The sequence below is a fragment of the Ailuropoda melanoleuca genome, chromosome 19 (assembly GCF_002007445.2).
Source record: "Ailuropoda melanoleuca isolate Jingjing chromosome 19, ASM200744v2, whole genome shotgun sequence".
In the NCBI taxonomy this organism is placed as follows: domain Eukaryota; kingdom Metazoa; phylum Chordata; class Mammalia; order Carnivora; family Ursidae; genus Ailuropoda; species Ailuropoda melanoleuca.
The window spans coordinates 22,900,469-22,914,889 of NC_048236.1; the positions used below are offsets into that span (position 1 = coordinate 22,900,469).

The window sequence follows — 14,421 nt, forward strand, 5'->3', positions numbered from 1 at the left end:
TGTTTTTTATTTTTTTTATTTTTTATTTTTTTATTTTTATTTTTTTAAAGATTTTATTCATTTATTCGACAGAGATAGAGACAGCCAGTGAGAGAGGGAACACAAGCAGGGGGAGTGGGAGAGGAAGAAGCAGGCTCATAGCAGAGGAGCCTGATGTGGGGCTCGATCCCGCAACGCCGGGATCACGCCCTGAGCCGAAGGCAGACGCTTAACCACTGTGCCACCCAGGTGCCCCTTGTTTTGTTTTTTAAATATTTATTTATTTATTTATTTTAGAGAGAGCACACAGCAGGGAGGAGCAGAGGGGGAGAGAGTCTTAAGCAAACTCCTCACTCAGCACAAAGCCCAATGTGGGGCTCAGTCTCACAACCCTGAGACCATGACCTACTGAAACCAAGGGTTGGACACTTAACTGACTGTGCCACCCAGGCACCCCCATTCTTGGTGTTTTAAAGTATATAATAACAGGATATATTCAGTGGCATTCTGTATTATATTACTGTCAGGTTTGATTTATGGCATGGATGTGTCCCTGAAAAGTTTATATGAGTTGGTTTCAATAAATTAAATATTATTTTCCCATTGTAAATACAACGTGAGAGGTAGCTTTCATTAAGTGTTTCATAATGAACAATAAAAGTTCTTTCTCTGTCTCTTTACTTCATTCTCATGTAATAAGTCAACCATGGGAGTACTCTCAGAAGGTACCAACATTCTGTCTATGTTTGAAAAAATTTTTTTTCTATGGATTTTCTGTCATATTAACACAGTTACCCAAAGTGAACAATGTTTTGTTTTGAGAATGCTTACTTCTTAAGTGCCAGTTCTAAGATTAGTAATAATATATTTCTCTTTTATTAGACAACAACTGTTCAAAATCAAACTTTAAAGAAATTAGAAGAGAACAGTGCCTTTAAAACTTCAGATTTCATGTTTGCAGGTGTGGAATGTGAGAAATTTGAAGATTTCGTAATTAGAGAGTAACACTAATTACATGGAAAATTAAATGTGGTTAATTTATTAAGGGTAATTTTTTTCATTAATGCTGTATTCTGATTTCAGTTGTAGGGGCATATTTATCTCATAACTTGAAGATCTTTTAGTCTGTTTCCTATAACAATTCAGGTGTAGACTGTATAATCACTCAAGTTTAAATTTAGGCCATGTAGTTTGGCACATTTGAGGGTTTTGTCCTTTTCCCATTATTTCCTAGCTGTGATCTTGCATAAGTTATGTAAACTTTTTGCTCTTTAGTTTCCTCACCTGTAAAGTGGAGTAATAGCTCTTTGAGATTTTTGTGAGAATTAAATGCAACAGTATAGTTAAAACTACTGGGGTAGTAGTAGGTATTCCAAAAAGTTCTGAATGCTTCTGTTTGGTTTCAATTTGATATTGCTATTTGGTCTATATTTTGATATCAGTAGAGAAATATACAGCCTTTTAAAATATAGTTTGCCTATCAAGTTGTTCTCATTATCTTCCCTTTTGAAGGTCTCCTCTTCTCCTCTCCCTAAAAGAAGAATTTAGTACTTTATTCTCTTCTTAAATATTTCTGTAATTTGGGCAGTATAGCATATGGCTGGCCATCAAGAATTGATTTTGATGAGTAAGCAGTGGCAGCAAAAGTTTCTAGACCAGTGTTCTTCCTTAATTTACATGTCCTTTCTACTGTAATTATTCTGATAAGCTTGTCTTCGCTGTGAATCACTTTTTAAAATGAGAGATGTCACTGATGAAAGTGTGTTGTGCATGTGAATAATTGTGAAGGCAAAAAGAAAGTTAAAAGCTAAAAATGGTGTGATCTTCAGAGTTAGGCAAGTGACAGGTGGCTTGGCCATTTTAGAGCAGGTTATAATACAGTGACTTAGCATGTTTAGCCCCTGCAAGAGGGAGCTTATGAAGCTGGACAGGGTGTCAGGGCCTTAGCCAAATAAGAAAGGAAATGAATGTAAATAAAAAAATAAAAATATAGGGGCGCCTGGGTGGTTCAGTTGGTTAAGCGTCTGTCTTCGGTTCAGGTCATGATACCAGTGTCCTGTGATCTAACCTCTCGTCAGGCTTCCTGCTCAGCCGGGAGCCTGCTTCTCCCTTTCCTCCTCGTGTTGTGCTGTCTGTTGCTATCTCTGTCTCTCTCTTTCAAATAAATAAATAAAATCTTTAAAGAAAAGAAATAAAAACATAGCTCAAATATTTAGACTGAACCACCCAAAGCAGACTTAACCATGGCCAGAATTATACCAGATGGCAGGTTTAGAGATGCAAGGCTAATCCAGATTATCACTGGTTGATTGTTCTCAGTTTACTGCTGTATGGTCTGATTTGGTCAGGATTAGCTCTAAAACTTGAAGGTCCTGAGCCTGTATAGATTAGAGTCCAGCTATGCCCTAAGTGAGTGGGACTTAGAAAAGGAGGCACCTGAGCTCACCCTCCCCCAAGAGACCCATCTACTCTTCTCAGTTTGCTATAGAACTTGACTGTTATAAGAATATTTTATTCACAAGGTTGTAAGAGTGGCATTTTGAAGGCTTCTGGGGTGCCCCTATTTTGAGTTTCCTACTTACTCATTAGGAGAAGCCTCAAGAAAATGGATACAAAACCGACTAGCTAGTATTAAATGGATTGAGGTAACAACCTTCTTTGTTCCCATCATATTCCTATTTAACATACTTGAATTTAACTGTACATACAAGATGCTCTTTCCTCCATTGGTCCCAGATTCTAAATGTCAGTCTCTGTCCCCACATGTCTGTTGTAGTGTGAAGTTGGGCTTGAATGTAATGTTCCTTCATTTGGTATCAGTTCCTGTAAGTCTGCCATAATTTGAGTTTCTCAGCATCGAATATGAACATTTTAAAGATGTGTACAATATCGCCCCTAAATGCAAGTTTACTCTGTTATCTAGGGTTCCACTGAAGAAACTGAATTTTTTCCTAAAGTTGAAAGACAAAGTGAATGTGTTTTACTCGTTGAGAAATGGTATATTGATTGCCAACGTGGAACCTTTCTGAGGGATTTTTGAGGCTAAGTTGGCCCATAGGTGATTTTTGCGTTATGTGGTATCTTTAGTAGCTTCTGCATAAGATTAGGCATCATTATTCAGACTGTCAGTATTATAACCTCTGAACCCATTTGTGTCATGGTTGCTAAATTGGGCATAGAATTTAGAAGCTGGAGCTGTTGGCTCCGTAATTGATAGAAGTGATCCTTTTATTCCTTAGGTTAGCAAAGGGAGTGTCTTAGAGTTCCAATTCGTTCAGCTCCTTTACTATCTTCCTTAGGAGAAAGAACATCCTTAGGGCATATATTTATGTCCACAGTTTGAGTCAAGGCTGTTTTTTAATATCTGAGAGGATCTGATCATCCCCTGTGCTCTCCAGTTCATCTTAAGGAACCTCTAATCTGTGTCTCTTAGTTTTAGATGTTTCCACATCCTTTTAGATTTCTGGTAACACTCATGAATTCAGACTGAGTTCAGAATGGTTTGTGGTTAGGAGTGCCTGGGTGGCTCAGTTTTAAGCGTCTGCCTTCGGCTCAGGGCATGATCCCAGGGTCTTTGGATTGAGCTCTGCATTGGGCTCAATGCCTGCTTCTTCCTCTCCCACTCCCCCTGCTTGTGTTCCCTCTCTTGCTGGCTGTCTCTCTCTCTCTGTGTCAAATAAATGAATAAAATCTTTTAAAAAAATAAAATAAAATAAAATATTTATTTATCCACTTTTAGAGAAAGCATTTGCACGTGCGCGCACACGCGCGCGCACACACACACACACACCCCCCAGCAGGGGGAGGGGCAGAGGGAGAGAATCACTGAGCAGACTGCCCACTGAGTGTGGAGCCCAGGCTGGGCTTGATTCTACCACCCAGGAGATCATGACCTGAGCCAAGAGTCCATCGCTCAGCCAGCTGAGCTACCCAGGCACCCCCTTGATTCATACTTTCTAAACTGGGTGTGTTGAGTTTTTAACAGTGACCTCCCAAACACTTCTACCTAGCATTTAAAAAAAAAATGGTTTGTGGTTAGCTGTTGTTTTAGGATTAGTGTAGATGATGTAGGAGCATCTCCCACATTTTCCCAGATGTCCATACCTTGAATCCCCTGTGTAGATATTGGAAGTCTCTCAACTGATCTGATTGGAGTGAACATCTCTATAGTCTTAGAAACTGTGCATGGTTTTTTATGGACCTCGTGCTATTTCTGGCGCAGTAACTATACCTTCCAGCAGTTAAAGAGATGGCTTGGTATTCCTAGACTAACGTACATGTTCAATAGATATATATGTATGTGTAATTTAAAACTTTCCAGTAGCTGCATTTTAAAAAGTAAAAATAAATGGTAAAATTAATTTTATAATGTTTTATTTAACATAACATATCTAAAGTATTATTTCAAGATGTGATCAATATAAAAAACATATTAATGAGATATTTATGTTCTTTTTCTGTACTGCCTTTGAAATCTACTGTGTATTTTATGCTTAGAGCATATCTCAGGGTGCTACATTTTTAACAGTTAAAGTAAAACATAGTCCTATCAAACAATAAAGTTATGTTAAGTGAAAAATATTTTATACTGCATTAATGTTTGGATTTAAATTTAAGTTACTTTAAAATTAAAAATTCAGTTCCTCAGTCACACAAGTCACATTTTAACTGTTCAGTAGCCACATGTGCCTAGTGGCCACTGTGTTAGAGAAGCTCTAGAGGGCCACGAACGTCTGTCAGAATAATAGGTAACTTTGTTTCTTTGGAAGTAAGCTAACTTTTCCTGAGGTATAACAAGGTAATTGTCAGATTGTTCTCCCTGTCAGTATAAGAGCCTTCCAGTATAAATTTCCCATTTAGTATAGAATCAGTTTCTGTTTGAGGTTCCCGTTTGTCTTCTTTGAACTCGAGTTTGTAGTTTACTCAGCTAAATTCTCTCTTAGGGACCTAGAAAATGGCCCAAGAAGGAGCCCTACTCAAATTATTCCATTTAGGCTACTTCACCAGGTCCAGAAGAACAGAGAGAACAATTTAGTCTCAGGTAAATCAGCTTATTCCTATAGCTTCAAATGCTCAGATTAAAGTGACAGATTTTAAGCCAGCAAGCAGACTCTGCAGGAGGGCCATGAAATTCATGGCTTCTGGTAGAGCAGAGAGTTCCTTACAGTGGAGTGTCTCCCAGGCATCCTCTGGGTAAAAGGAAAGAAGCCCTTTCTTCACCTTCTTTCATTCTTGAGAGAAGGCAGACAAGGATTTTTCTGTTCCATGAAAGGTCCTATGCCTGAGGATCTGAATAGCGTAAGAATGTGTGTGAATGATTGCAAACACTGAATGCATTTGTCCTGTAGATGAATTTGATTTTAACTACACAGGTTTTGTTTGCTTGTTTTGTTTTTGTTTATTTTTGAACTAGTTGGCAACATCTAAAGTTTAGGAGATTTCACCTTTAGGAAAAAAGTTTCCAATTTCTTGTTGAAAATTTAGAAGCCTCCGACAGTGCTGGGCCAGCAAGAATTGGCTGTACCTGAGTGGCAGTTGCTCCCTGTGATGGGAAGAGGGCAGTTTATGAAAAGAGAATCAGACAGATCCCCTTTGACCCTGAGAGTCCTCTGGTTTTTCATGCCTTTCTCTTTTTGCCTGTTTCCTTTAGTCCTTCTTTGAAATTTTTCTACCTGTACGTAAACATAAAAATCATTGTTTTCTGTTTTTTGAGGGGGAATGAAAACCAGATTTATCAACATCTGTATGTGTATATATCTGTATATATCTGTACGAGTATTGTGTATTTCTACTTAGAGAATAATCAGTAAAAAGAGACGGATTTGAGGAAAATTAGTAGCAGAACAAAAAAGCAGAATAGGAGAAGAGTGAAGAAAGTTGCTAACAGACCTAGAACATATGCTGGTAAAGGTATTTTATTATAAATAAAAGTTTATTTTATTATAAAAGTTTATTCATACATGTCTTTATTTTCCATATATCAGTGTTATTATTCCTTTCTTCAGGTTGGTTGGGTTAAATAGAAAAATAATAACAGTTAGTATTTATGGAAGATTCGATGTTAATTTATTAAATCTTTGTTAAATATTAAATTGAGTGCATACTGTGTGTCAGGCACTGGGGATACAGCTACGAACAGTAGTCAGGATTCCTACCTTTATAAAGCTTACATGTTAGTGGGGAAACGTAATAAAAACTAAAAAAAAAAAAGAAAATCTTTAGTTTGTTAGATGGAGATAAGTGCTGAGGGAAAAGATAAGGGAGGAAAGAGGGCGTGCCAGGAAAGGAGAGTTACTATTTCATTTTATTTATTTAATTTTTTTTGGAGAGCTGTTATTTTAGATAGTGTGGCTAGGAAAGAGCTATTTGAGAAGTTAATATCTGAGTTAAGACTAGAAGGAGGTGAAAAGTGATTCATTTGGGTATTTGGGAGGGAAGAGTGTTCCAGGGAACAAATGTAAAGACCCTGGGACAGGAATATATTTGGTATGTTTGAGAAATAGCAAGGAACCAAGTGAACAGACTGGTAGGAGATGAGGTCAGAGAAATTATGGAAGATTAGATTATGTAAGGTCATCATAGAGGCCATTGTGAGGCAATTTTACTGAATATCATGGGAAGCCACTGAGGGTTTGGAATGGAGGAAAGAAATGCAATTTGAATTATTTTCAAATGATATTATATAACATAAAGGATCATCTGGCTGCTTTTTTGAAAATAGGCTGCAGAGGGGTATATATTAGAGTATAGGTAAGATACAGTTGCTGTAACAAAGAGTTATAAGGCATAAAAGTCCAAGCAGTCTAGATAGGTGGGACATCTGTGCTCTGTGAAACCATTCAGGAATCGAGAATCTTTCTATCTTTTGTTTTACCATTCTTTGGGGTCTTGTCCTAATTTATGTCATCAAAACTAGATCACTATCAAGACAATACTACATCTGCGAAAAAGGGGAACAGATGGAATCTAAAGCAGGCAAGCTTAGCTATACTTTGTGCCTGTTGCATTTCCCAGTGTATTGTAAGTGTTCAATAAATGTTTGAATGAATGAATACCTATTTTATATCTGAGTAAACTAAGAGATAGAGAACTAACCATACTTGACTAAGAGTCTATACTGGACCATGATCTTTAAACCCTGAACAGTAAGAATATCTGTATAGAGGAAACTATCATAAAGGGGTTATATCCATGAAATGGGGAATGTCTTATATAAAGGTAACATTGATTTGTTCTCCTTAAAAATCATTACTGTACAGTCTTTAGCTGTGATTATTAAGGTTTAAAATAGTGGTTATTAGAAGGGGGATTCAAGATGGTGGCATAAGAAGACTCTGGATTCACCTCCTCCCATGGACACAACAAACATATCTTTATATGGAATGATACCCTCTGAAAAGGAACGGAGAACTAGATGAACAGTGCTTCTATAGCAAAAGATAAAAGAGAAACGTGGAGATGGTAGGAGAGGCAAAGGCACAGCCTCACTCTGGACCCTACCCCAGATATGGTAACTCCACAATTGGGAGGGATGCCCAAAATACGGAACTCTCTCTCAACATACTTTCATGATAAAAACTTCAATAAATTAGTTATAGAAGAAGTGTACCTCCACATAATAAAGGCCATATATGACAAACCCACAGCTAACATTGTACTCAGTGGTGAGAAGTTAAAAGCTTTTCCTCTAAAACGGTCATCACTTTTATTCAGCATAGTACTGGTAGTATTAGCCACAGCAATTAGGCAAGAAAAAGAAGTGAAAGGCATCCCAATTGGAAAGGAAGACATAAAACTGTCACTATTTGCAAATGACATGATACTATATATAGAAAACTCTTAAGATTCTGGTTAAAAACTAATAAATGAATTCTGTAAAGTGGCCAGATACAAAATTAATATACAGAAATCTGTTGTGTTTATTATATACAGTACCAATGAACTATCAGAAAGATAAATGAAGAAAACGATCCCATTTATAGTTGCATCAAAAAAGAAAAAAATACCGGGCACCTGGGTGGTGCAGCTGGTGAATGTCCAACTCTTGGTTTCGGCTCAGGTCATGGTCTTAGGGTCACAGGATTGAGCCGCAAGTTGGGCTCTGTGCTCAGCACTTGTGCTCCCACTTGTGCTCACTCTCTCTCTCAATAAATAAATCTTAAAAAATAAAGGGGGGGGCACCTCGGTGGCTTAGTCGGTTAAGCATCTGCCTTTGGCTCAAGTCATGATCCTGGGGTCCTGAGATCAAGCCCTGTGTTGGGCTTCCTACTCAGCAGGGAGTCTGCTTCTCCCTTTCCCTCTGACCCTCCCCACCAACTCGTGCTCAGTCCCTCTCTCTCTCTCTCTCTCTCAAATAAAATCTTAAAAATAAATAAACATTTAAAGAATAAAATACCTAGGAATAAATTTAACTGAGGAGGTGAAAGACCTATACTCTGAAAATTATAAGACATTGAAGAAAGAAATTGAAGAGGACACAAACAAGTGGAAAGATAGATCGTGCTCATGGATTAGAAGACTTAATATTGTTAAAATGTCCATAGCACCCAAAGCAACCTATAGAATCAGTGCAATCCCTGTCAAAATACCAGTGACATTTTTCATAGAACTAGAACAAATAACCCTAAAATTTGTATGGAACAACCAAAGACCTCAAATATCAAAGCAGTCATGAGAAAGAACAACAAAGCTGGAGGTATCATGCTTCCTGATTTTTTTGTGTGTGTGATTTTGTTTTTTGTTTTTTGGGTTTTTTTTTTAATGATTTTTTATTATATTATGTTAGTCACCATACAGTACATCCCCGGATTCCGATGTAAAGTTCGATGCTTCATTAGTTGCGTATAACACCCAGTGCACCATGCAATACGTGCCGTCCTTACTACCCATCACCGGTCTATTCCAATCCCCCACCCCCCTCCCCTCTGGGCCCTCGGTTTGTTTTTCATAGTCCATATTCTCTCATGTTTCATTCCCCCTTCTGATTACCCCCCCTTTCTTTATCCCTTTCTTCCCCTACCGATCATCCTAGTTCTTATGTTCCATAGATGAGAGAAATCATATGATAATTGTCTTTCTCTGCTTGACTTATTTCACTTAGCATTATCTCCTCCAGTGCCGTCCATGTTGCAGCAAATGTTGAGAATTCGTTCTTTCTGATAGCTGAGTAATATTCCATTGTATATATGGACCACAACTTCTTAATCAAGTCATCTGTTGAAGGGCATCTCGGCTCCTTCCACGATTTAGCTATTGTGGACGATGCTGCTATGAACATTGGTGCATATGGCCCTTCTCTTCACTACGTCTGTATCTTTGGGGTAAACACCCAGTAGTGCAATGACTGGATCATAGGGTAGCTCAATCATGCTTCCTGATTTCAAACTATACTACAAAATGATAGTAATCAAAATAGTATAGTCCTAGCACAAAAACAGACATGTAGATCAATGTAACAGGATAGAGAGCCCAGAAATAAACCCATTTTATAGGGTCAGTTAATCTGTGTCAAAGGAGGAAAAAACATACAGTGGGGAAAAGACAGTCTATTCAGTAAATGGTGCTGAGAAAACTGGACAGATACATGCAAAGTAATGAAGCGTTTTCTTATACCACATACAAAAATAAACCCAAATGGATTAAAGACTTAAATGTAAGACCTACATCCAAAAAAACTTCTAGAAGAAAACATAGGCAGTAAGCTTTTTGGCATAGGGCTTAGCAGTACTTTTTGGACATGTCTCCTCAGGCAGTGGCAACAATAGCAAAAATAAACAAATGGGACTACATCAAACTAAAATGCTTTTACACAGTGAAGGAAACCATCAACCAAACAAAAAGATAGCCTACTGAATGGAAGAAGATACTTGCAAATGAAATATCTGATAAGGGGTTGATATCCAAAACATATACGAACTCATACAACTGGATAGCAAAACAAAGAAAACACAAAAATAGAAAAACAAAGAACCCTATTTAAAAAATGGACAGAGCAGCTTAATAGACACTTTTCCAAAGAAGACATACAGATGGCCAACAGACACATAAAAAGATGCTCAGCATCACTCATCATCAGGGAAGTACAAATAAAGACCACAATGAGATGCCACCTCACAACAGTCAGAATGACTAATATCAAAAGGACAAGAAATAACAGGTATTGGAGAAGAAGTGGAGAAAAGGAAACCCTTGTGCACTGTTGGTCAGAATGTAAATTGGTGCAACCACTATGGAGAACAGGATGGATATTCCTCAAAACATTAAAAATAGAAATACCATATGATCCAGTAATCCCACTTCTGGGTATTTATCCAAAGAAAATGAAGACACTAATTCCAAAAGATAAATGCATCGTTATGTTCATTGCAGCATTATTTATAATGGCCAAGACATGGAAGGAATCTATGTATCTATCAGTAGATGAATGAATAAATAAGATGTGCTGTATAAGTACAATGGAATATTACTCAACCATTAAAAAAAATGAAATCTTGCCATTTGCAGCAACATGAATAGACCTAGAGGGTATTTTGCTAAGTGAAATAAGTCAGACAGAAAAAGACAAATACTACATTATTTCATTATATGTGATATCTAAAAGACAAAACAAATGAACAAAACAGAAACAGACTCATATATGCAGAGAGAAAACTGGTGGTTGTCAGAAGGGATGGGGGTGGGGGAATAGGCAAAATAGAAGGGAATTAAGAGGTCTAAACTCCCAGTGATAAATAAGTCACAGGAATGTAATGTTCAGCATAGGGAATATAGTCAATAACATTGCAATAACTTTACATAGTAGCAAATGGTAACCAGAACTACTGAAGTGATCATTTTGTAATGTATAAAAATAGTGAATCACTATGTTGTACACCTGAAACTAATATATTAATGTTATAAATCAGTAAAAAATGAAATAGCAATTATTGAAGGTGGTTAAGTCTACGTATTTATGATGGAGAGAAGAAAAAGAACCTATGAAGAAGAGTGAATGTGGTCTTTATTCTAACATTTTTAGTATCAAAGGTAATTTTACCAAGGGGAAGAGATTTTTTTTTTTTTTGTTCAGGCAATACATATTTGGAGTGCGAACAAAACTATCCGTAGCATATCCAGGCATTCTTTTTTGTCAGTGTATTTAAAATAGTTCAAGTGTGTGTGTGTATGTGTGTGTGTGCACGCATAATGCACACATGCACATTTCATATATATGTAACTTCAGAAATCACTTACTCTACCCAAGGAGTTATTTTAAAATGGTAAGTTTTGCATCTTAAAAAGTAATAAGCTTCGGGGCGCCTGGGTGGCACAGTGGTTAAGCGTCTGCCTTCGGCTCAGGGCGTGATCCCGGCGTTATGGGATCGAGCCCCACATCAGGCTCCTNAAAAAAAAAGTAATAAGCTTACAATATTTTGAAAAGTCATGAAAATTGTTTCTGAAGCACTGAACTAAGAAAATACTCTTACTTGTTATTGTCCTATGAAGTATACATTAATGATTCCTTAACAAAGTTATAATAATTAATATTGATATCAGTGAAACTGAATGAAAAATCTCAACAACTGTTTCTAGGAAGCCTTATCTAGATCTTTTAGATAATTGAGAATGTTAAGTAACTAATGAAGCCTAGGTTTCCTTAAAATGGACTTCTTTATATCTATTTTGTTTGATATGTTATTTTTTTCTTTCTCATAGGGGGAACAATATATTTTCAATAAGAATCAGTAACTGGAAGTACAAGTTTGGTTATTTCATAATGTTAAAATGAAGTTTTAACCAGCAGAGGTAAGAATCTCTTCTTTTGTATTTAAGTCAATGGATCAGAATATTTGTTGAATTTCTATGAAGAACTATTCGAAAAACTATGAAGGGTCTGAGATTTTATCCACCTTGCAGGCTAACAAGTTAGCCTGCTGCAGTGCCATGGATGTGGGCAGAAGACATGAGACTCCTAGATTTAAGAAAAGGCCGCTTTGCACTCATAGTAGTAGCAGTAGCTACAGTACTGGGCAGCACCTGTGTATCAGTAGGTTGTATTATAGGAGAGGAACCTTCAGCTAAGGGGACCTGGATTTTTAAAATGGATAAGTCTGCCTGATTTATGCCTATTAAAGGGAAAATAAACAAGTTTGCCCATTGTTCCAGTATGAGACACTATCTCTGACTTCTAAGACTGCTGATCATACATCCTTGAAAAATAGTCTGGAACAGGGGCCGTCGGGGTCTGCTTGCAAAATATGCAGAAACACAAGACTCTGGAGAATTGTCTTTTAACACTTTCTTACTCTGAATTGTGTTTTAAAGCACGTATTATTGATAAAGATGATTGTTACAGTACTTTTTTGAAGTAGTGAAAAGATGGAAACTACTGAAATACCCAACAATAGGAGATGGTTTAAATTATAATATTCACAGTGTAATAGTGAACAATTGAAAATAATGTTGTAAAACTGCATTTATTGACATAGGTGCTCATCAAAAAATTAGATGAAATAAACACTATAAAATGTACATGTGGTTTGGATCCTATTTTTATAGAAATTTTACAAAAGCACACACAGGTAAAGAATATATACCAAAGCATATATTTCGATGGACAGAATCATGACTGTTTTTATTTTTGCTTGTCTCTATTTTTTTTTAAATCCTTAAATACTTTAGGCTTTTGTAATGAGGGGAAATTTTTTTTTTTGAAATTTAAAAACAAATAGTAATTTAAGAACTTCACCTAACAGAAAAAAACCTTCATGAATTTAAATGGAGATCAACGAATGCTAATTCTCTTCATGACTTTGGAGTTGCCTGGATGTGCAATGTAGAACCAGAAGAAAATAATTAGGTCACTTAATTTTTTTCTTTACTATTTTATCTGTGATAAAGTCAAGGGTTTCTTTTAGCAATTTGCTGTGTTATTATCACATAAATGTCACAAAGGGAAACTAGTCTTAGAAAATGCATTCTATTAGAACATATATTAAATTATATATTATTGCTCTTTAGTAAGTATATCATTAGTAAGTATATTTAGTTGATTCTGGTGCTATTTAGTTGGGATAGGCTAAGTTAGGTACACTGAATTAATTTGCTTCATTTTTATTTTCTGCCTATCATACTCTGAGATATGTTTAAATATTAGTGTTTTTGTAAGTTGGCATTTTTGTCATTCTGCTTCTCATGATTTTTTTTACCAAGGTGCTGTTACCAGATTTGTCTTCTCAGTATAAATTGAAAATGACTGAAGTTCAAGCAATGGTAGAATTCTCTGTGGAGCTAAACAAGTTCTACAATGTGGATTTATTTCAGAGAGGGTATGTATTTTAATGTGAAGATTATATATTTTGCATAAGAAAAGATGTACAGATTTTCATTGAAAGTTAATTGCATACTTATATTCCAGCATATATAAGGCAAACAATGAGGTGTATTCAAGTAATTATTTTCTTAGAAAATTTTAGTTTTAAGTAAATGTTTGAGAATTATTCACGTGGATTTAATGATAATGCTGGATATATGTAACGTGCATTTATGAATTTGTACTGAGCATTGAGAGGACTTCTATGAAAATGTATAAGATCTCTTTTTTGCTTGTAAAAGCTTATAGTGAATGGGGAAAATAAAGAATATGCACAAAACAGCTAAGTGGGAATGCAAAATGATGAATCTTCAAGAAGTGTATATAGAAAGTGCTCTAGGAATCAGAACAGAAAGACATCTTTCTGGGTTAGTATGTTAGGAAAGGCATTATGGAGAAATAGGATCAAAGTTTGGTTAAGACTTGTATAGGCATAAAGATGTACTGTATGGTGACTAACATAACATAATAAAAAATTATTATTAAAAAAAAGACTTGTATAGGCAAAGGATTTTTTTTTTTAAGATTTTATTTATTTATTACAGCCAGCGAGAGAGGGAACTCAAGCAGGGGAGTGGGAGAGGAAGAAGCAGGCTCATAGCAGAGGAGCCTGATGTGGGGCTCGATCCCATAACGCCGGGATCACGCCCTGTGCCACCCAGGTGCCCCTGAAAAACCCTTTTGGTAGGAGAGAGCAGCATGAATCAAATCTTGGAAATAGGAATGAACATGTATTTTTTTTTATGATTTTATTTATTTATTTGACAGAGAATGAGCGCAAGCAGGGGGAGCAGCAGACAGAGGGAGAGGGAGAAGCAGGCTCCCCACTGAGCAGGGAGCCTGAATCGGGGCTTGATCCTAAGACCCTGGGATCATGACCTGAGCCGAAGGCAGATGTTTAATGACTGAGGTGCCTCTGAACATATCTTTTAAAGAATATTTAGGAGATTGGAATTTTCCAGGAGAATTGCCAAAGAAAAGATAGTAAAGAAAGGAGAGGTTAAGTTTGTGAAGGGCTCCTAATGTCTGAAGAAGAGTTGACAGTAGGGATTTGGGCAGCCATTAATGGTTTCCAAGTAAGAAAGAAATTA

At 36.5% G+C, this 14,421-nt stretch overlaps 1 protein-coding gene across 7 annotated transcripts in view; it reads left to right on the top strand.

Annotated features, from left to right (window-relative positions):
- Positions 1 to 14,421, top strand: part of FAM135A (family with sequence similarity 135 member A) — a 127,530-nt gene that overhangs the window by 7,048 nt on the left and 106,061 nt on the right. For all 7 annotated transcript variants that reach the window (XR_004622028.1, XM_034647824.1, XM_034647823.1 and 4 more), the window contains 2 exons: positions 11,674 to 11,763; positions 13,171 to 13,286. Coding sequence is in view for 6 of the 7 variants with exons in the window: in XM_034647824.1 (XP_034503715.1) it covers positions 13,210 to 13,286 (77 nt within the window). In the remaining variant the exon portion in view is untranslated. The remainder of the gene's footprint in view (positions 1 to 11,673; positions 11,764 to 13,170; positions 13,287 to 14,421) is intronic.